This window comes from Bubalus bubalis, chromosome 7 (genome assembly GCF_019923935.1).
Source record: "Bubalus bubalis isolate 160015118507 breed Murrah chromosome 7, NDDB_SH_1, whole genome shotgun sequence".
Classification (NCBI taxonomy): domain Eukaryota; kingdom Metazoa; phylum Chordata; class Mammalia; order Artiodactyla; family Bovidae; genus Bubalus; species Bubalus bubalis.
Genome location: NC_059163.1, coordinates 29164145 through 29189051, shown reverse-complemented (window position 1 = coordinate 29189051; position 24907 = coordinate 29164145). Strand labels below are relative to the sequence as shown.

The window sequence follows — 24907 nt, the reverse complement described above, 5'->3', positions numbered from 1 at the left end:
AAGGATCTTAATTCCCCAGCCTAGGAATTCAATCTGTGCACTCAGCAGTGAAAGCCAGGAGTACTAACCACTAGATCCCAAGAAAATTTCCATCCATAAAGTTCTTACAGGGATTTCCCTGGTGGTCCAGTGGTTAAAAATCCCACCTTCCAACACAGGGGATTCAATCCCTGGTTGGGGAACTAAGATCCTACATACAGAAGAAGGGGGAGTATCTAAGCCCTAGCCACCAGAACTACCGGGTCCATACGCCGCAACTAGAGAAAAGCCTGTGTGCCACAATGAAGAGCCCACATGCTGCAACTAAGACCCCACACAGCCAAATAGCTAAATCAATGTTTTTGAAAGCTCTTACATTGATTTTTAAATTTTAAAGCCCACTATTTTTTGTTGTTGTTGTTGTATAGTCTCTAAGTTATGTCTGACTCTTTTGTGACCATGGACTTGTAGCCCTTCAGGCTTCTCTGTCCATGGGATTTTCCCAGGCAAGAATACTGGAGAGGGTTCCCATTTGAGACTCCAAGGGATCTTCCCAACCCAGGGATCCAGCCTTGACTCTTGCTTGGCAGGCGGATTCTTAATCACTGACCCACCTGGTAATCCCCTACTATTTTTACTATGTGAAGAACCTGGTATTTTAAAAAACAGTAGATTCAAATGCCTATGAAATGCTCTATAAATTTTAAAAGGCATACGATAAAGAAAACAGGAATGGATGTCTATTATATCCTGCCCTACCTCCCAATTTATGAAAAAGAAACTAATTTCAAGGATACCATCAGGATCTAAAGACCTAGGTACCATTACTGCTTCATTTGCTACCTATGAGAGCTAAGCAAGTTATCTCATCCATCTCTAAACACTTTTTCTGCATAATTTTGTTATAAATTTTGACTAAGATATATATATATATTTTGTCTATCTAAACTCCACAGAAATAGGAATTTGTTTGGAGCGCTGGTATGGAGCCACTAGAATGATGCCTATCTCATTGTGAGGACTCAAATCATTCTTGAATAAATAAGAGATGGTTTGAGGCTCCTTTCTTTTCAGATTCTAAAAGGTTGTAGTGTATTTGGAGAAGGGAGAGGTAGTTATATAAAGGTATATTTTCTAGACACAGAAAAGTCAAGTATTAGGTAGCAGGTATGACAAAATGCTATATTCATTGATATATTAAATACACTTTTATTACCATCTTTGAGTAAGAGATACTGCTGTTTACTATCACATGTGTAAAATTAGGCCTTGTATCTAGGAACTTACTTCTTTAAGGTGAGAATGAAACAATAACAATAATACAGAGTAGAAGTGCATAAGGTAAAGAGAGAAAGAGAAAAAAAGCGTCATAGGAGTTCTGAAGAGGAAGTAGAAGACAGCTCCTTCCTTTAACACCAATTCTCTTCCTACCTGAAAAGATTATTGAACAACATTATAGAACAAGTAGATATAAGGAGATGCAGTCACAAAAATACAAAAATAAGTAACTCTATTCAAATGTCAACTAAGTTATGGGCATACACCTCCTTAACATGTCCTTAGCTAAGGAAACTCAGATTAAAAACCAAAATATAATTAGGCTAGATTCAAACCTAACTCATTTTTATCATATTATTTCTATAGAAAAAATTCATTTTCAATCACAGCTAAGTTCTGGAACATTAAAAATGGTTTGAATAATAAATTCACATAAATATTCTGAAACTCCTTAGATGAAAAGTATAAATAACTTTCATGAAGAGGGGAGAGACAGAAGGAAATGAATGTCCTTATTAAATTCATTCTTCCCTAAAGAAAATAATCTGTCAAAGTTATCGATATTCAAAGCATGACAATTTAAATTATATCTAAACTACTTTGGATGTGCGATTTTGTCTAGCTGGATATTTTATAAAATGGTGTATGTGCATCAAATTCTTGTCTAATGCAAAGAACAAAATGCACAAGTCTTAGAAATCACCATCAAAATGTAATAGTCTTAGAAATCGCCAGGTTCAGTTTATTGCTACAGATGAGGAAACAGAAGCACAGGATCTGTATTTAAACAGCAAGTTTCTAAACATCTAAGAAAAAGAGATCAGTTATACAATTAACAAGTTCCAATATTCTTTCTACCAGTAAAAGAGGCTGTTGTTTCACTTTGCTCTAGAAAAGCTAACTTTAAATTCCGTATTTAAGGGATAAAGCTGCCATCACCTGAACCCAATGTTCAATTAAAAAAAGTGAGACAACTAAACATTATATGCCCCTGATTTATGCAACATAAAATATACAGTACCTCCTATGAAGTGCTGTTGCCTCCTTGAATTAACTTCTAGTTTATAAAAATTATTAAGGCAAGTATCTGGAACAAATTAAATTGGGGCTTCTCAATCTTGGCATCGCTGACATTATGAGCCAGATAATTCTTTGTTGTTGGGAGCTGCCCTACACGCTTCAGGATGTTTAGCAGCATCCCTGGCCTCTACCCACTAGGTGCCAATAGCAATCCTATCACAGGTTGCAACACCAAAAGTATCTCCAGACAGTGCCAAATCTCCCCTTGGAGGAAATAACAAAAACCCTACACGCTTCAGGATGTTTAGCAGCATCCCTGGCCTCTACCCACTAGGTGCCAATAGCAATCCTATCACAGGTTGCAACACCAAAAGTATCTCCAGACAGTGCCAAATCTCCCCTTGGAGGAAATAACAAAAACCAAAAATTCTAGGGATGGGAAGTTGAGAACCACTGAGTTAAACAGAAGCAAACAAAAACAACTAAAATATAGAATATGTTGTAAAAGAGAGAGAAAGACAGTAAAAGGGAAGAACTGTTCTAAATTAGAGACATTCCAGAGACATACCAGCAAAATAATATAGACCTTATTTGAAATTTTCAAGGCAAATGAAGAAATCTGAATATGAGTTGGTATGGTATAGTATAAAGGAATCACTCTGGTTAGGTAAGAAACTGCTTCTATATTTTAGAGATGCATGTTGGGAGTATACACAAATACTGTCAGGAATTTGCCATAAAGTATTTCAGGAAAACAAAAGTTGAGTAGCAAATTCTTAATAATGCTAAATCTCTGAAAAGGAGATTTACAGAGGTTTTATTTCACTAGTCTTTATACTTTTGTGTACATTAAATCCTTTTAGTTTTTAAAGTTTCAGGGTGATGTTTTACTACAGATGTTGCTTGTGTTTAAAAAAAATTACTGAAAAGTAATACTATCCAATTAACAAAGTATTTTTTTACTTTCTTCTCAAAATAAACTGAACACAAATGCTTAACAATAAAAGCCAAAGTCTTTTTAACAATGGTCAGCGGTGAATGAATTTGTTAATGCTATTAATGGAAGTCCTAGTCCTTGAATACTCAAAACACAAAGTCACATGAAAACATGGAAATAAAGGGTCATCTGGACCGATTGTGAACATTAGCATAACATTTCAAACTAACTCCTCTTCAGAACAAATATATTATCACTGCTATATTAGAGAAAACAGTCCATTTTATAGTGTAATAAACTAGTATTCACGCCAAAGAATAAAGTGAAAGTGAAAGTGTTAGTCCCTCAGTGGTGCCTGACTTTTTGTGATCCCATGGACTGTACAGCCCACCAGGCCGCTTTGTCCATGAAATTCTCCAGCCAAGAATATTGGAGTGGGTTGCCATTCCCTTCTCCAGGGGAACTTCCCAACCCAGGAATAGATTCCAGGTCTCCAGCACTGTAGGCAGATTCTTTACCATCTGAATCACCAGGGAAGCCAAAGAATAAGAATATAGTATATTCTGATTAACTAGATATCATATTTACAAATTCCATTCAATTTAACAAATATTCACTGCCAATTACATACTATGCGCAAAGTAGTAGGACAGCCAAGGGAGAATGGTAATACAAAATGATTTTTTAACAATCAATGCCTCCCACAAATATTATATAAAAAAGGCAACTCTAAAGGCAACTTTATGTACAAATAGCTAACTGTATCAAACAAGATTGGAAAGTAGTACTAAACAGATGCTAATACAGAGACTGTAAAGAGGAAGGAAAAAATATTTCCAAATGAAAATAGTAAAAAAGAATAATGCTTAAAGAAGATGTAGCCTTTCAGTATTATGCGGAGAAGTCCACAGTTTATATGGTAGCTTCTGAAGGGTTTAAGCATTAAAACAGTGTTTTAGAAAGAGGCCATGTGAAAGATGGTTTTAAACATACAGGACAACAGACATAAAGAAACTAATTAGGAATTATCAATCATTTAATCAATATATCAAATGAAAGATTATGCAAAGTGGGGATAGGAAAAAGAGTCAGTCTTAAAAGAGTAAACATAATTTAAAAAAGGAGAATGCTAGCAACTACAGAATTTGGATATCTTGAACTTTAACACTCCCATCCTCCTATGCCATCACTATCTCAATTTATTACTGTTTTTGTTCTTCTGAAAACTACCCTCCACTTATCATTGAATGTCAAGCTGGTAACCTGAATTTCAAGATAATAATAATATCAAAAGGTCACACATAAACAGGTGAATATAAAAAAAAGACTAATTTGAAATTTTGTAACACTGATTGAGTAATTCTTAATAGTTTACACTATATCTTTGAAACAAGCCCAGAGAAACATAGTACGTGTTCTTCTTAGTTCTTTGAATACAGATTTATTATACATAAAATAAGAAATATATAGTCATCATAATTATTCTCTTCCATACATGATCCTGAAGCCTAATAAAAATTTCTTTGCTCTGTATTTTTTATGGTCTTAAATAGGGTAAAATCCAGCTAAAATAGTACAATTCTTAATAAAGACTAAACTATTCCAAAATTAGTATATTTGGGATACACTTTTCCAGTAGTAGTAGAGTCACTGAACACTGATTTACATATACATTAAAATAACATAAGAAAATAAATAAGAGCCCACTTAAAAGTCCCTGGAAAAAGAATATCAACAAAGAGCCTGACATTATGGTACTGGTATCTTAAGATAAAAATAAATAAAACTGAAGAAAATTTGACTAAAATAAATTTAGCTTTCAAAAGTCTATTCATTGATTTATGATTGATTAATATCTACATTCTTTCATTCATACTTATCTATCCTTCTAATAAATTTCAGTCAGGACCTGGGAATATGCTAAGAATCAGTGGTATAAAGAAACACAAAGCCCAATAGTACAACATGATTTCTTTTCTTATGCTTCAAAGTACTTATCTGCCTGCAATAGCTCACTATGAAATTACAACAGTTTAGTGTGAAAATTTGGAAACTATAAACTTTATAAAGTGGACAAATTATTAATGGTTAAAATAAGTAAAAATTCTATGGAATTCTCATATCTAGAGTTTGTAAGTAGATTTTTTGCTAACAGAATTAAAGATACATATTATTTCAAGGATTTCCTTAAATCCAATAACAACAGTACAAAACAATTTAGTTATAAATTTAGCCTACTTCTGGTATATATCATTATTCATCAATTATCACAAAAAGAGCCTCAAAATAAAACAATTTCTTGTAAAATGGCATTAAAATGTACATGCAAATATACATACACATACAGATTAAACACACACACACACACAGATTACACACACACACACACACACACACACACACATTACACACACACCCCCCCTAGAGTCATAACCTGGTAAAATTTACTTCTCAAATACAAAACTAAATGCTAGAAGACAATCTGAAAAGAAGTGAAGCACAATTAATTTTTAAAAAATTCTAAACTGTAGAACAAAATAATTTTTAGACATGCAAGTACTTTTAAAATTTAAAAACCACAAACAGTTCTGAATTTAGAGAATTTATGCCTTCATCAACTAAAATGAATCCAAGAAAAGGACAGCCAAGAAATCATAAGACCAAGCAGTTAAAAAAGAAATTAGTAGAATATAATTTATTGTTAACATTTCAGATAGTTTTTAATAAAAAAGGAAGCAACTAGTTACAAATACTGTTTAAATTCAATCAAATGCCTTCTGAAGAACAGGAAGAAAACATTTTTCAAACTGGGAGGGAAACAATTTTAAAAACTCAAATTCAGTTAAACACAAGGGGGACAGGTTGTGGGATAATAAGAAAATGCATCTTTGTCATTAATTGTTGATGTTAGGAAAAAAACCAAAAACCCAAAGACTAACTTAATATAAAAGAGAGTGGAAAATCTTATAGATTAGGATTTAAATAAGAAAAAAGGAAAAAACTCAACTACATGGTACTACAAGAGAAAAAAAATCTAAAATATTTTGTCATAAAAGTTAAAACAGAGGTGTAAAAAAGCAATCTTAATCAAAGGTGCCATTATTAACATGAATAAAGGAAGAATTCAAGGCAAAACATACTACATAGAAAAAAAAATTTATAATAATAATAGATACAATATACTGGGAGTGTGTGACAGCTCAACTTCTACGTACCCTGACAATGCAACACAGAAACATATAAAGTAAAAATATTAGAAACTTAAGCAACTTGAAAATTCACGCAACTTAGTGGGAAACTTTCCAAATACCTATCAGAAAATGAGGAAATCAAGTAGACAATACAGGTATGGGCAATTCAAAAATAGAATTAACAAACTATACTTATATTTCATAGTGAAACAGAACTTAGTATATCATATGAACAAAGAACATAGTCTTTGAAAGCAAATAAAAACCTGATTATATCTTAAGCAAAGGAAAATCTCAACAGGTTTTTTTTTTAAAATAACACAGGCTACATCTGAGGTCCATAAAGCTAAAGGAAACTAAAAATTATCAATAAAAGGATAACACTACACTTGAAAATTTTAAAAGAAAAGAAAATAACCTACTAATGAACTCTTAGAATATAGAGAAAGTGAAAACTAACATTGTGAGCGTATCATTTCAAATGGAATTGGTCCCAGCAATTCTTAAAGAAAAATTTAAAGCCTTAAATATATTCAGTATAACACAAAAAAGGTTTAAACACATAAAAAGTTTCAAAAATAAAATACAAATAAAAATATACCAATATAACTTACAGTGATAAACATAGAAATGAAGAAATTCAGAGATACAAAAGTAATAAATAAAACCAAACACTACTTCTTGGGTAAGTCTGACAAGAGAAACAGCCTTTAACAAGTCTGATTATGGAAAACCAGAGAATAAAAAATACAAGGAATCATTAAAATTAGAGAACTAAGCACAACTGATACATCAGTAAATGGGAAAGTCTAAAAAAAAATGGATGATTTTCTAAGAAAAGAAATCATCAAAATTACCTCAAGGAAAGGCAGAAATGTAATAGAATATATCCACAGAAGAAACCTTAACAATAGTTATACATCTACCTTTCAGAAGGAACATAACATTATTATATTATTTACAAAGTTAATTTGGCAGTTGTATAAAAAGTACAGTGCACAACACATACATGAAAGGGGATCGAGAAAACATGAAACACAGTCACATGTGATCTTCCCCTACCTGGAATGCTCTTGCCAATGCTTTCACCATTGTTCAGGTCTTAGTTTATATTTTACCTTCTCAGATGATAATATCAGAGGTACTGTCCTCATTTCTCTACCACACCATTCTCTTTATTTCCTCCACAGTACTACCATAGTCTAAAATTATCTTGTTCTTGAGTACTTGCTTATTATCTCTCTTCTCCATTTAAAAAAGAGAGGAACCAATCAGACTTACTCAGCGCTATCACCAGTTTGTGGCAAAGTTCCTGGCACAATGCAATACAATATTACAAGTATCCAAACACTTGCTGAATAAATACTAAAAATGACAAACACCATTACCAATATTAGGCAAATATATTAACGTAATACACTACATTAAACTGCTAGAGGTGAAAAGAATATGTATCATCTTAACAAAAACACATGATAAAACACATTATCTATTACCACAGAAATACTTTTAAGCCAAGGAGGTTACTTTTGTTTCTGACAAGGTATTCTATCAGAAATCTAAGGCATATATAAATGTAGAAGTTTAAAAATTAGAAGCATTCCATTTAAATCAGAAAAGATGTCCAAATCAGAACTAGTAGGGAACAGGTCTGGAAACCTAAGCAATGCAATAAGACCAGAAAACAAAACAAAAAATAGAGAAGTATAAATACTGAAAAGGGAAACAACAAAATGCCATCATTTGCAGAAAACATAATCATCCTTCTAGAAATTTCAAGAGAATCAATCGACAATTAAGTAAATGGTAAGATCAACATACAAAAAATCAGTAGATTTCCTATATACTAGCAATAACCAATTGAAAAATAAAGTGCAAAATGGAAGAAAAGATGTAATTCACGGTAACAACAAAAACTATGAAATACCCAGGAATAAACCTAACAAGAAAAATGTAAGACCTACATGAGGAAAGAAAAAAAAAAAAAAAAAACGATAAAATTTACTAAAGGACATAAAAGAACACCTGAAGAAATGGAGAGGCATACCATGTTCCTGGATGGGAAGATTCAATAGTGTAAAGATGTCAATTCTCCCCAAATTAATCTGTAAATTCAATGCACTTCCAATCAAAATCCCAAAGGGATTTTTAATGGAACTTGACATGTTGATTCTAAAGTTCATCTGGAAGAGAAAATACACAGAAATTGCCAAAATTTTTTTGAAAAAGACAATGGGGAGGGGTGCCCTACCAGATGTCAAATATAAAATGATAATCATCAAAACAATGGAGTATTAAATCCAGAACAAACATATTTTGGACTTTTAAATTATGATACAGATGATACTTCAAGTCAGTGGGAAAAAAAGACATTGTTCAATAAATTATTTTGGGAGAATGGTTACAAAACTGAAAAAATTAGTTAGGTCTCAGCCATAAAACATATATTTTAAAAATTCCAGATGAATTAAAATCTACTAGAAACATTAAAACTGAAGACATAGTAGAAGAAAACATAAAAGGCTAAATTACTATAGAAGGCTTTTCAGGAAAGACACAAAACCTAGAAGCTAGGAAGGAAAAGATTGATAGATTTCGACAGTATAAAAATGAAAAATCCAAAGATTCCATAAAGTAAGACAATTGACAGGTTAGCAGACAATGTCATAAAATATGATGGTTATATTATAAACAGAATTTTAATGAAATCCTAAAATTTCAGTAAGAAAAAGGCAAACCCCACAATAGGCAAAATGATACGAGTAGGCAATTTATACAAGACATAACAAATGACCAACAAATATGCTCAACCTCACTGGCAATCAGGCAAATACAAATTAAAATGAGGTATTATTTTTTATCCATTGACAGATATTGTCTGTTTTGGGGAATAATATGGTAGACTCTATAATCAACATTTAAAATGCAATTTTCATTCTAGGAATTTAGACTGCAGAAATACTTGTATTATGTCAGCAAAAAAAAAAAAATGTACAAGTATGTTTATTATAGAACTGATTATAACAGAAAAAATTATGTAATCCATATACCCATCAACAGAATAATAGTTTTGGGTTATGAAGCAATGAACAACCATCTGAAGAATAAAGCAGATCTACATATAAAGACTTACACCATAACTATTTAAATGAACTTATTCTATTCTTTCTGTCCCTTTAATTTTCATCTCTTTAGACTTATTTATCTTTATGAAACTTAACAATGCAGTGACATTTTCCAACTTGTTTATTATCTTATTTGAATATAAATTCACTTAGGCAAGGACCATACTTTGTTCCTTGCTTTGCAAACACAACAGGGCCTTAAAAACATTAAGCTTAAACTCAAACATATTTCCTGAATGAATACACAAACACTGATGTCGAGAAGTATCAATATTACATTTCATTAGGTGAAAAATGTAAGTCTCAGAAAAGCAGGCATGGTATATGTCTGCTTAAGTTGATTAAAAACAAAATATATGTATATTCAAGAAAACAAAAATTTCAAAATATATAACTCAAGTGGTGATCAAGGAGTGAAATCATCAAGAGAATTTTACTTATCTGTACTCTTCTATACTGCTTACCTTATAAAAATACCAATAAAAGGACAACATAGTTTTCTACTGTGTAATCCTAGCAAATAATTTAATAATTTAGATCTTCAAAGAAAATGTAATACTTTAAATTCTAGATCCTCAAAAATATCAAGAATAACTTATTTCCATATTTCTAACAAAAATTACAAAAGAAATATCAAAACAATTTGTATTATTTTGAGGTATATAGGATTAACTTGCTAGTATATGTAATTCAGTCTGAAATGCACATGCAACAGAAATACTTTTTAAGTAAACAGAAAAAAAAGTCTTGGCATTGGGCTTCCTGGTGCCTCAAATGGTAAAGAATCAGCCTGCAATGTGGGAGACCTGGGTTTGATCCCCGGGTTGGGAATATCACCTGGAGGAGGGCATGACAACCCACTCCAGTAGTCTTGCCTGGAGAATTCCATGGACAGAGGAGCCTGGCAGGCTACACACTTCATGAGGTCACAGAGAGAGGACTGAGCAACTAAGCACAGCACAGCCTGACATCAATATTAAGTCACTGTAAGATTCAGTTACAGCAACAGCTTGTTTTCCTAAGAGAAGTAAAATCAAGAGAACACTGTATTTCCCTCCATTCTTTTTCTTCCTGTAGCCAATTAAATTTCTTTGAAAATCAGGTTTATCAAAGTATAAGTTAGAATAAAGTTCACCCATTTTTAGTTGTATAAATCTATTGGAGGGAAGATTGCAAGTGAAGGGTTAGTCGCTCAGTTGTGTTAGACTCTGACATCATGGACTGTAACTGGCCAGGCTTTTCTGTCCATGGAATTCTCCAGGCAAGAATACTGGAGTGGGTAGCCAGTCCCTTCTCCAGGGGATCTTCCTGACCCAGGGATCGAATCTGCATCTCCTGCATTGCAGGCAGATTCTTGACCATCTTGAGCCACCAGGGAAGTCCCATATAAATCTATGGATATTGGCAAATATATAGTTATATAATTCTCACCACAATCAAGATAGTATTTCTTATACTCAAGCATTTCTCCTGCTCCTAAAGGCAATCTCTTATCACCACCCTAGTAATCATGCTTTCTGTTACTTTCATTTTTCTCTTTTCCAGAAGGAAATGGAATTACTCAGTTTTGAGTGCAGACTCTTTTACAAATGTACAATGCCTTTAAAATTCATCTACTCTACAGCACGCATCGCATCAGTAGTTCATTCCCTTTTACTGCTGAATACCTTTCCATCATATGGATATATCTCACTTTGTTTAGCTATTCAGTAATTAATGAATATTTGAGTACTAGGCTTTATGTGGGCATGTTTTCATTTCCTATGGATAAATACACGAGAAAAAAAAATGTGTTTTTAAAATTTTTAAGAAAACAGCAGACTTTTATAAATGACAATACCATTTTGCATTCCCACCTGCAATGTATGAGAGTTCTGGATGCTTTGGATTCTCACTAGCATTTGATATTGTCAGTTTTTTCTTTCTTTAATTCCTCCACTCTAGATATTAATGTAGGGCTTCCCAGGTGGCATTCGTGGTCAAGAACCTGCCTGCCAATGCAGGAGACATAAGAGATGCAGGTTCAATCCCTGGGTTGGAAAGATTCCCTGGAGAGGCGCATGACAATCCACTCCAGCATTTTGAGTCTATGCTCTAGAGCCCTAGAGATGCAACTACCAAGCCCATGTGCCACAACTACTGAAGCACACATGCCCTAGAGCTAGCACTCCACAACAAGAGACGCTAGTGCACTGCAACTAGAGATAGCTTCCGCTCACAGTTAGATAAAGCCTGCATGCAGCAATGAAGATCCAGTGCGGCCAAGTAAAAAAATAAATAAATATGGGTCTGGAAGATCCCCAGGAGTAAGGAATGGCAACCCACTCCAGTATTCTTCCTCGGAAAATTTAAGGACAGAGGAGCCTGGCAGGCTACAGTCCATGGGGCTCCAAAGAGTCAGATACCACTGAGCAACTGAGCACACAATGAAAAAGATATACAAGAATTTGAAGAGTTTGATATCAAAGATCTTAACAACTCTTACTTCCTGTGAGCCCATCCAAGAGAAAGTAGCTATAGTACATTCTAAAAATTAGCCTTTCTTTCCCCAACACATCTTTTTCTATTTGTGGCTCCATCTGCCTCAAATTATGGCAATAAAGGTGGGTGGAAAGAGACAAGGAAAAGTGGGAGGGAAAAGATAGGGGAAAAAAAATCCAGCAGGACAAAGAAATAGGACATCAGGCACCTTCCAGCATGAAGTCATCTATTTTTCCGAAGAAAACATTTTCTCAATTTTTCATTACCTTATATAAAATACAAGGTTGAATCATTAATTCAACCTCTTCCAATCCCCTTCGTAACATTATGTAGGACTTCCCTGGTGGTCCAATGGTTAAGAATCCGCCTGCAAATGATGGTGACAGGGCTTAACCCTGGGTCCAGGAAGATCCCACATGCTGCAGGGCAACTAAGTCCCTTGCGCCACAAGGGACTAGAGCCCACATGCTGCACCTACTGAAGCCTGTGCGCCCCAGAGCCTGTGCTCCACAACGAGAGAAGCCGCCACAGTTAGAAGCCCATATGCCACTCTCCACACTTAAAGAAGGCCCACAAACAGCAATCAAGACTCAACGTGGCCAAAATTAAAAATGAAGATAAAAGTTTTAAAAAAGTTAAATGTAGAGGTATACCCTAGAAATTTACAATTACAGTTCCCTCTCTGCTGCCATTTACTAAGATTTTCAAATGGCTAGTTTCTTCTGACCACTCAGGTGTCACTTAAATTTGTCATTCCTTAGAGTATGATTTTGTGGAGAAGGCAATGGCAACCCACTCCAGTACTCTTGCCTGGAAAATCCCATGGAGGGAGGAGCCTGGTGGGCTGCAGTCCATGGTTCACTAAGAGTCGGACACGACTGAGCGACTTCACTTTCACTTTTCACTTTCCTGCATTGGAGAAGGAAATGGCAACCCACTGCAGTGTTCTTGCCTAGAGAATCCCAGGGACAGAGGAGCCTGGTGGGCTTCCATCTATGGGGTCGCATAGAATCGGACACGACTGAAGTGACTTAGCAGCAGCAGCAGAGTATGATTTTGTGACCCTATGAACCCTCCTTCTCTCTGTCATGGTTCATCCCCATCGCCTTGACTTCATTTTCCAATAGTAGTAATGATAATATTAACTTCTATTATTTATTTTCTAGTCAAATTACATACTGTCAGTCTTTTCAACTAAAAGTCCCAAGAAAGTAGGAACTTCATCTATCTTTTCATTGCTGTTGTCTAAGCCAAGAGCAGTACACCAAGGAAGCAGTCAATAAATATTTCTTGAATTATGTCATTAAGTTATATCATTAAAGATATTTAACTTTGACAAGTCCTTTATTTTGAAACCCTGAAATACACCTTCATGCTTTCCATTTTTTATCATCTTAAAAATATTTCTGACAGCAGAGTATATCCATGAATTATATCTTTTTCACCTAGAGGAGTATAATTGCAATGAAAATTCATACAGTTTAGTATATACCCTTTTTTTGAAGCCAGAAAGACATTAAACACTAAAAATGTTCTTGTCCTAACAGAGATTGACTTGTATTTTTAACCCATCATGAATTTCAGAATCCTAAAAAAGAAACACAGGAGAGCTTTTGTCTCTGTCTGCACTGATTATAGAACAAAATAGGTTTATATTATAAAATACAGAAAGAACATTTTTGTCCAGATTATTTAAACACTGAAAAAGTCTATCATAATACTGGAGAATCTCCTCTTCTGAATTTTTTTACGAAATGTCAGCCAACTCAAAGGTCTGCTTCTATTCAGCATTTAATAAAGATGCAACTTTACTTCCTTGGTAGTATGGACTACAATGTTTGTGTCCCCCACAAAATCGTATGCTGAAATCTACCTCACAATATAATGATACTGCAGTGAGGCCTTTGGGAACTAATAGGATTAGAGTCATGAGGAAGGCACCGTCAGTAATGGGATCGGTGCCCTTATAAGAGAACATGCTTCCTCTTTTTGCACTCCACCACATGAAAATACAAGATGGCTCTCTGCAACACGAAAGAGGGTCCTCAGTAGAACCTAACACCATGCCAGCACCCTGAGATCTCAGACTTCCAGCCTCCAGAACTATGAAATGTAAATTTCTGTTTACAAACCACTTAATCTATGGTACTTTGTTATAGCAGCCCAAATAGACTACGACATCTGGAGAATTAGGGGGTATATTGCTTTATATTCTGTTTAACCAGTCTTAGAGCAGTAGTTCTGGAATTTAGCTATACAACAGAATTAACAGAAAAAGTACTAATGCCTGGGAGATAACCTTAGATATTTAATCATGTAGGGGTATGACTTGGGCATTAAGAATTTTTAAAAGCTCCTAGGTAATGCAAATGCAAGACAAAGGTTAAACCACTGCTCAAAAGGTGAAGATTAATTAACTCCATCATGAAAGTAGCTTATGTATGAAGACAAAAACAGCTTCTCTTAATTGAAAGGCATTTAACCATTCTAAATGCCATTAGCTTTTGTTTATATTCAAAAACAATCAAATATTTTCTAAATCACATAAAGGGCGTCAGAATCTTTCTCACACTTTCTCTCAGTTATTAAACACATCAAAATACTTCTAATGTACTCAGCACTATGCTAGGCACTGATGAATAAAGCTGGATCACTGTATTCTTGTGATCAAGCATCCACTCCTACCTTTAAGACGTCCTTACCTCAACTACCACCATGATCACACTCTACTTTCCATCAAGGGTTGGACTGTATCAGTCCATCAAAGAACAACTATAATGCCAAATGTACACCTTTGGAGGACTAGTGTTCAAGTTTAACTCTGTTCTTACTCAAGGATTATTCATAGAATTTAGTCAATCCTAGTCAAAGAGATGTTGATACTGTAAAGAACAGGTGCCCTGAAATACAAAATGACCTCACTAATTAATCATCTCATTAAATAGTGCTAGGGGAAAAAGTTAAGATTCTCAACTTTTTTTCTCATCATGTATCACAATATAAAATAAATTCCAGTAGGACTGGATCAAAAAATATATAGATAAATATTAGCTGATCTCCAGAAGAGGAAAAGACGTTTTTAAATATAAAAGAAGACATTCTTCACAAAGATACACAGGAGGGAGATGGTGAGACATATGGAGAGAGTAACTTGGAAATTCACAATATATAAAAAAGACAGTCAATGGGAATTTGTTGTATGACTCAGGGGAAGTCAAACAGGGGCTCTGTAACAATCTAGAGGGGTGGGATGGGGGGAGATGGGAGGGATGTTCAAGAGAGAGGGGACATATATATACTTAATGGCTGATTCTCACTGATGTTTGACAGAAAACAACAAATTTCTGTAAAGACATTATCCTTCAATCAAAATGTAAATTAAAAATCATATACATATAAAATACCCTTATATAAAATGTGAATTTCCCAGAAAAAATTTATCACATTTGACAAATATTCACATCAGTACATAGAGATTTCTTCAAAAAATAAAGCCACATTTCCTTAGAAAATGACCAACTGACATTTTAAAAATGTTTTTCCAGTAGAAAACCTAAAAATAACCCAAGTATCCAACAATATAAAAGCAGTCAGTTATATTCTTCAGCTAGAATATTATGCAATCACCAAAATAGAAAAACGCTCAAGGTATATATATATATTAAAAATTAGGATATAATATTCTGAAGTCTAGTAAAAATATATCAGGTGTGAGTAAAAGACCAAGACACAAGTATTAAGATATACTTTTTCCTTCTGCTTCAAAATCTTTACACAAATTATATATTAATGTAATTAAGGTTTCAAAATCCATATCCTTTGATCTAGAAATCTACTAGAAGTTTTCTGAAATACAGAAAACACAGGAAAATACTCATTGCTAAGTTATTTATAATAGCAAAAGAAAAAAATTGACATATTTAAATTGATATTTTAAGGATACAGCAAAATATAAATAATGTGTGAGGAGACTTTTGCATCTGTCTTCATCAGTGATTGTTGTTCAGTTGCCAAGCAGTGTCCAACTCTTCACGACCCCATGGACTGCTGCATGACAGGGTTCCCTGTCCTTCACCATTTCCTGGAGTTTGCCCAAGTTCATGTCCACCGAATCAGTGATGCTATCTAACCATCTCATCCTCTGTTGCCCTCTTCTTCTTTTGCCTTCAATTTTCCCCAGCATTAGGGTCTTTTCCAATGAGTCGGCTCTTCCCATTTCAGCTGGCCAAAGGATTGGAGCTTAAACTCCAGCACCAGTCCTTCCAATGAGTATTCAGGGTTGATTTCAAGATTGACTGGTTTGATCTCCATGCTGTTCAAGGGACTCTCAAGAGTCTTCCTCAGCACCACAGTTCAAAAGGATCAATTCTTTGGTATTCTGCCTTCCTTACAGTCCAGCTCTCCCATCCATACATGATTACTGGAAAGACCACAACCTTAACTATTTCGACATTTGTCAGCAAAGGTGATATCTAATCTTAAAGCACTGTGGTCAGAAAAAAAATACCTGAAATGATTGCAGTTTTTAAAAATTTACCAAAGCTTGATTTGTGACCCAAGATGTGGAAAATGTTCCACATGCATTCTGGAGAATGTTCCATGTGCACTTGAATAAAAAGTCCAATCTACTGTTTTGGATGAATTCTAGCAAACAGAATCCAACAACACATTAAAAGGATCGTAGATTATGATCAAGTGGGCTTTATCCCCGGGCTGCAAGAAGTCTTTAATATATGCAAAGCAATCAATGTGATATTAACAAATTAAAAGATAAAAACCATATAATCATCTCAACAGATGCAGGGAAAGCTTTTGACAAACTTCAACATCCCTTTACAGTAAAACTCTCCAGAAAATAGGTATAGAAGGAACATACCTCAACATAATAATGGTGATATATGACAAACCCACAGCAAACATTATTCTCAATGGTGAAAAACTGAAAGCAATTCCTCTAGGATTAAGAACAAGACAAGGATGCCCACTCTGGCCACTATTATTCAATACAGCTTTGGAAGTCCTAGCCACGATAATCAGAGAAGGGAAAGAAATAAAAAGAAACCAGATTGGAAAAGAAAAAGTAAAACTCTCACTGTTTACAGCTGACATATTTACTAATACATAGAAAACCCTAAAGATACCACCAGAAAATTAACTAGAGCTAATCAAAGAATATAGCAAAGTCACAGGATATAAAATTAATACACAGAAATACCTCACATTCCTAAACACTCTAAGGAAATGTCCACAACAGAAATTTAGAAAACAATGCCATTCACCATTGCAACTAAAACAATAAAAGACCTAGGAATAAACCCACCTAAAGAGACAAAAGACTTGTATGCAGAAAACTATAAGACACTGATGAAAGAAACCAAAGATGAGGGCTTTCCCAGTGGCTCAGTGATAAAGAATCCGCTTGCCAAAGGAGGAGACACAAGTTTGATCCTTGGTCTGGGAACATTCCACATGCTATGGAGCAACTAAGTTCGTGCACCACAACTATTGAGGCTGTGCTCTAAAGACCAGGAGCCAAAACTACTGAAGCCTGCACACCCTAGAGCCCTTGCTCCACAACAAGATAAGTCACTGCAATGAGAAGCCTACATATTGCGCCTAGAGCGCAGCCCCAGCTCTTGGCAACTAGAGAAAAGTCCGTGCAGCAACAAAGGCACAGCACAGCCAAAACTAAATTAGTTAATTTAAAAAAACTACATGGGTTGTCACCTCACAACAGTCAGAATGGCCATCATCAAAAAAACTACAAACAATAAATGCTGGAGAGGATGTGGAGAAAAGGGAACCCTCCTGCGCTGTTGGTGGGAATGTAAACTAATACAGCCATTATGGAGAAGAGTATAGAGATTTCATTAAAAAAAAAAAAAAAAAACTAGGACTAAATCTACTATATGACCGAGCAATCCCACTCTGTGGGGACCAAGTATCCCACTACTGAGCATATACCATGAGAAAGCCACAATTCTAAAAGATACATGTACCCTAATTTTCACTGCAGCATTATTTACAATAGCCAGGATGTGGAAGCAACCTAGATGTCCATCTATCCATGGATGGATAAAGATGGTATCGTACATGTATACAATGGAATATTACTCAGCCATAAAAAGAACAAATTTGAGTCAGTTCTAGTGAGGTAGATGAACCTAGAGCCTGTTATAGAGTGAAGTAAGTCAGAAAGAGAAAAATATCATATATCAAGATATTAATATACAGAATAAAGAAAAATGGTATTGATGAATTTTTTTCAGGGAAGTGATGGAGATGCAGATGTAGAGAACTGACTTATAGACACAGTGGGGAAGGAGAGTGGGATGAATAGAGAAAGTAGCATTTACAATATACACTATCATGTGTAAAATAGATAGCTGGTGAGAAATTATTATATAACACAAGGAGCACAACCTGGAGCTCTACGGGGTGGGAAGCTCAAGAGGGAGAGGATATATATATATATAATTATGGTTAATTTGCATTGTTGTACAGCAGAAACAAACACAACATTGTAAAGTGATTTTCCTCCAATTAAAAAATAAATTAAAAATACAATGTGTGGCGGGAAAAATCAAGATATATAATATTTTTAAATAACAGGGTCCCGATTTGTTAAAAAAGTGCATGTAACTATCTGCATAAAGTATGACTAAAAGGAAACAGCAAAATTTAGCATTGCTCATTTTAACTTTCTTTGAACCATTTTAAAATTTTCAAGTTTTCTATGAAATTTTATAATTAATGAAGCTTTCCATCTCATTCCTAAAGACCTGACAATAGAGTGTTTGCCATTAGTAATTAAACAGTTTTTTTTTAAACTGCTTCAAAATGTATTTACTTTCCGAAACACAGGCAGCTGAGAGCAATTTTTAGAATTTCTCATTAAACATGATTAGGCTTCTTTAACGGAGAAGGCAATCGGCACCCACTCTAGTACTCTTGCCTGGAAAATCCCATGGACGGAGGAGCCTGGTGGGCTACAGTCCACGGGGTCGCAAGAGTCGGACACAACTGAGTGACTTCACTTTCACTTTTCATTTTCCTGCATTGGAGAAGGAAATGGCAACCCACTCCAGTGTTCTTGCCTGGAGAATCCCAGGGACAGGGGAGCCTGGTGGGCTGCTGTCTATGGGGTTGCACAGAGTCAGACACGACTGAAGCGACTTAGCAACAGCAGCAGCAGGCTTCTTTAAAATGTACTATGAAAAGCATATTAAATGCTGCTGCAAAAAAACAGTATGCTATAAACAGTTAATACTGGCAATCGATTGTGTCAGAAGCATTTACAATGGACTTGTTTGACACTGTACCTGTTGAGTAAATACTGCATGTATAAGTTATGAAATGACTTTACAACTAAACAGATAAGAGCTAGAAAGACTGTAGATGTGACATTCTACTGGCCACCATAGTACTCTCGCCTGGAAAATCCCATGGACGGAAGAGCGTGGTAGGCTGCAGTCCATGGGGTCACGAAGAGTAGGGCACAACTGAGAGACGTCACTTTCACTTTTCACTGTCATGCATTGGAGAAGGAAATGGCAACCCACTCCAGTGTTCTTGGCCTGGAGAATCCCAGGGACGGGGAGCCTGATGGGCTGCCGTCTATGGGGTCGCAGAGAGTCGGACACAACTGAAGCGACTTAGCAGCAGCAGCAGCATTGGCCACCATAGATATTTCACTGCAAATTTGCCACAACTTGGTCTATTTTAGTATAACTCTCTCCACAACCCAGCAGTTTACATACAGTGACTAAATGGTTTAGAGTTACAACAAAGTAACTGGGAGCTTCCCATTTCTTCAGACAAAACAGGGGTATGATAACTGCAAAGAAACAAGTGAATCCTACTACCTCTTCATCTTTCTACTACATCCAGCATTATTTGAGGAAAACAAAGCAGAGAACTCAGCCCTATTTCGTTCAGGAGACAAAGACCAGAAATTGGAGAAGCTGAGAATGCTAAAATTTATGAGGCAGAAAATTGGAGAGAAGAACCAGGAAACAGAATCATTACAGAGCTATAACCTAACAACTATAGGGGCTCCTACAGGGTTGGATTCAACCCTGTAGGAAGAGATTCAACCAGCCAGAGGAAAAGGAGTTCACTGAACACTTCAGGTATTTGGTAGAGAATCCAGAAAGGTCACATATATGAATGAGAAGGGCTTCTCTAACTTTGGTGTATAAATACTAGAAAGATGCCATAAGAATGCTTCAAAACAAGCCTCAAAAGAATGAATCTTATTTGCAAGTAATTTGCTAGTCAAAATTAAATTCAATACTTCTTAAAGAAGTACAATAATATTTAGATATTTGACAATGTAATAATCACACTAAGTTAAGTGTATGTGTACTCAGTCATATCTAACTCTTCGCAACCCCATGAACTGTAGCCTTCCAGGCTCCTCTGTCCACGCAATTTTCAGGCAAGTGTACTGGAGTGGGTTGTCATTTCCTTCTCCAAATCTTCCTGACCCAGGGACTGAACCGACATCTCTTGCATCTCCTGCATTAGCAAGTGGACTCTTTAAGAAGCCCAATAATCACATTATTCAGCATCAAACAAAAATTACTAGACTTGCAAAAAAGAAAGTACGTCCAGTAACTGGGGAAAAAACATAAATAGAAACAGATCTTGAAATGACAGGAATGGAATGAGCAAACAAAACTTTAAAGCTCTTTAAAATAATGTTCACGGATACAAAGAGAATGTGAACAAATTGCTGCAAGAAATAAAAATCTACAAAATTGAAAGATCAAAGAGAATTTCCATTGCTGAATAAAGTATCTGTTATTAAAAATGAACTGGATGACACTGCAGAAGGACCAATGAACCTGAGACAGAGCAATAAATACTATTTGAACTAAACTTTGAAGGGAAAAACAAACAAACAAACAAATAATACAGAGGCAATGTCACTTTTAGCAGGATGTTGTGCTTACATGCTCAGTCACTAAGTTGTGTCTGACTCTTTACAGCCCCACAGTACAGCCCCATGGTCTGCCAGGCTCCTCTGTCCATGGAATTTCCAGGCAAGAATACTGGAGTGGGTTGCCATTTCCTACTCCAGGGGATCTTCCCAACCCAGTGACTGAACCCGCCTCTCCTGCACTGGCAGGTAGATTCTTTACCACTGCACCATCTGGGAAGCCCCGATAGAGGTAATAAAATGGAATATTAAAAATACTCAATCTATTGAAATATATGAACAATGGAAATAGGGGCAATAACAAAGTGGGACAAACAAAACAATTAGCAAAATAGTAGACTTAAACACAACACATTGATAACTACATCAAGTAAAAATGGATCAAATACATTGATTAAAAGGCAGAGATTGACAGTCTGGATAAAAAAGCAAGAGCTAAATATATGATGCTCAAAAGAAACATACTTTAAGTATAAAGACAGAGAGAGGTTAAAAGAATAGAAAAAGACGTACCATGAAAACATCAGCTGTGGCAAGGCTGGTAGAGCTATTATTAATATCAGACAAAGCAGAATTGAGATAAAACAAGGAATACTAACAAAGATAAAAAGGGACATTTAATTACATAAAAGGATCAATTTAGCAAGAATATATAATAAACCTAAATGTTTACATACCTTGTAACAGAGCTCCAAAATATAATGGAGCAAAAATTGACAGATCAGAAAGAAAAAAACAAGACTCTTCATAATTATAGTTTAAATTTTGAAACTCATCTTAGTCCTTGCTAGGCAAGTAGACAGAAAATCAGTCAGAACATAAAAGACTTGAACATTATTAATTAACATAATATAATTGATATTTATGGAACACTCACCCCATAACTGCAGAAAATATATTCTTTCTAGATATGCATGAACTTTTGTCAAAAATGAATCATATTTTCGACCATAAAACAAGTTTCAATATATCTAAAAGAACTGAAATTGGAGTACAGTATAGTCTCTGACCACATATAATACTTTTAAATAATCCACAAACTTTCTCAAAAATAGTTCCTCATCTGAGTGACAAGATGACCATAAATGACTTGAGAGACTATCTTCTCAATTCTCCCAAGGATGTTATATAAACAACATGATTATATATGCACAAGAGAAAAGAGATGTCTTAAGCATTAAAGTGTAATTTTCCCATGAAACCCCAGTTGAGAAAGACAGAATGAATCAAAGAGGAATCACAAGGAAAATTATAAAGCATTTAGAACTAAGTATTAAAATGAAAACACAACACATAAAAATGTGTGGTATATACCTAAAGCAGTGCACAGAAAGGGTATTTACAGCCTTTAATACAGTAAAAAAGATGAAACAGTAAAAACAATAATCTAAGCTTCCATTTAAAATAACCAAATAAGAACAAATTAAATCTGCATAGGAAATATAAGAGCATAGGTCAATGACACAGAAAATGAAGATAACATAGAAAAGTCAATGACATGAAATAAAAATTAAAGTTTATAGAAAAAAAATTGATAAAGATTTTACAAGAACAAAAGAGAAAATACAAATTATCACTATCAGAACTGAAAGAATTACTAAAGAATAATTACAGATTCAGATCAGATCAGTCGCTCAGTGGTGTCCGACTCTTTGCGACCCCATGAATCGCAGCATGCCAGGCCTCCCTGTCCATCACCAACTCCCTGAGTTCACTCAGACTCACGTCCATCAAGTCGGTGATGCCATCCAGCCATCTCATCCTCTGTCGTCCCCTTCTCCTCCTGCCCCCGATCCCTCCCAGCATCAGAGTCTTTTCCAATGAGTCAACTCTTCCCATGAGGTGGCCAAAGTACTGGAGTTTCAGCTTCAGCATCATTCCTTCCAAAGAAATCCCAGGGCTGATCTCCTTCAGAACGGACTGGTTGGATCTCCTTGCAGTCCAAGGGACTCTCAAGAGTCTCCTCCAACACCACACTTCAAAAACATAAATTCTTCGGCTCTCAGCCTTCTTCGCAGTCCAACTCTCACATCCATACATGACCACTGGAAAAACCATAGCCTTGACTAGACGAACCTTTGTTGGCAAAGTAATGTCTCTGCTTTTGAATATGCTATCTAGGTTGGTCATAACTTTCCTTCCAAGGAGTAAGCGTCTTTTAATTTCATGGCTGATTACCATCATTTAAAATAATAAAGACCACTATGAACAACTTTATGTCAATTAATTCAACAACTTAGACTGAAATATACAAATTACGCAAAAAGAATTAAAATTTTCAAAACTGACAAAGAAAAGCTAAATAGCCATGTATCTATCAAAGGAAATGGATTTTTCATTAAAAATGTTCCCACAAATAAAACACAAAGTACAGATGGCTTCATTGCTCAACTCAATCACTCAAACAAATTTTCAGAAAATAGAAAAGAAAGATATACTTCCAAACACGTTATAAGGCTAACATTTCTCTGATACAAAACAGCCAAATGTTTTTTTTAAGAAGACTAAAGATCAATATGCCTTGTGAAGAACAAGAATCCTTAATAATATACTAGTAATCCAAATCCAGCCATATCCAAAAGGGGTCATATATCATGACCAAATGCATTTTATTCTAAGAATACAAAGTTGGCTTAAAATCCAAGAGTCAATTAATATAATTCACATAATGACAGAACAAAGAAGGAAAATCAAGGATCATCTCAACAGAATCAGATAAAAGACCTGACAGTTCAGTATCTTTTGATAATAAAATTTTTTAGCAAACTAGGGGTAGATATCTTAACCAGATAAGGGAATCAAGAAAAAAGTATAAAGAACATCATACTTAATTACGAAAAATTGAACACTTCCCCCACTAAGATCAGGAACAAGGCAACTTGGTCCAGTAAGTCACCAATTCTATTTAGTATTTTACTGGAGGTCCTACGTAGGCGAACAAGGCAAGACATAAGAATTAAAGGCATAAAAATAGGGGAGAAGGAGAGATAAATGGACTTAAATTTGCAGAGATGACCATGCATGTAGAAAATTCTACTATCAAACAAACAAACAAAAAACAACCCTGGTTAACCAAGTGAATTTAGCAAGCCAATAGGTTATAAGATCAATATACAAATGTCCATTTGTATATTGGACAAACAACTGCCAAATAAAATATAAAGAATTATCATTTACAATAATCTAAGTATTTCATCTTGGCCTCTCCTAAACCAGGAAGAGGAGAAAGACTCTTAATTACTGTCATTGGAGATGACTCTTATCACTGGTGATGGCTCAAACTTAACTCCGCATAAGAAACTTCAATAGATAACCCAGTTACTTGGACAGTAAGGAGATCAAACCAGTCAATCTTAAGGGAAATCAACCTGAATACTTGCTGGAAAGACTGATACTGAAGCTAAAACTCCAGTATTTTGGTAATCTGATGCGAATAGCTGATTCATTGGAAAAGTTGATGATGCTGGGAAAGACTGAGCGCAGGAGAAGACGGTGTCAGAGGACGAGATGACTGGTTGGCTTTGCCGATGTAGTGGACATGAACTTAGGCAAATTCTGGGAGATGGTGAGGAACAGACAGACCTGGTGTGCTGCAGTCCATGGGGTCACAAAGTGTCAGACATAACTGGACGACTGAACAACAACATTTATCAATCAGTTTTCCCATATCGTTGCCCTCCTACACCCGAGAAGTCCAAATTCTTTTTCCTTTGGCTGCTGCTGCTGCTGCTAAGTCGCTTCAGGCATGTCTGACTCTGTGCGACCCCACAGACGGCAGCCCACCAGGCTCCCCTGTCCCTGGGATTCTCCAGGCAAGAACACTGGAGTGGGTTGCCATTTCCTTCTCCAATGCATGAAAGTGAAAAGTGAAAGTGAAGTCGCTCAGTCGTGTCCGACTCTTCGCGACCCCATGGACTGCAGCCTACCAGGCTCCTCCGTCCATGGGATTTTC

At 35.3% G+C, this 24907-nt stretch overlaps 1 protein-coding gene across 9 annotated transcripts in view; it reads right to left on the bottom strand.

Annotated features, from left to right (window-relative positions):
- Nucleotides 1–24907, bottom strand: part of ANKRD17 (ankyrin repeat domain 17) — a 166172-nt gene that overhangs the window by 92140 nt on the left and 49125 nt on the right. The window contains exon 1 of one of the 9 annotated variants that reach the window (XM_044945790.1): nt 8453–8470. The exons of the other annotated variants lie outside the window; for them this stretch is intronic. Within the exon in view, the coding sequence (XP_044801725.1) occupies nt 8453–8455 (3 nt within the window). The 5' untranslated portion in view covers nt 8456–8470. Of the gene's footprint in view, nt 1–8452; nt 8471–24907 lie in introns of those variants that run through there. 9 annotated transcript variants of the gene reach the window in all.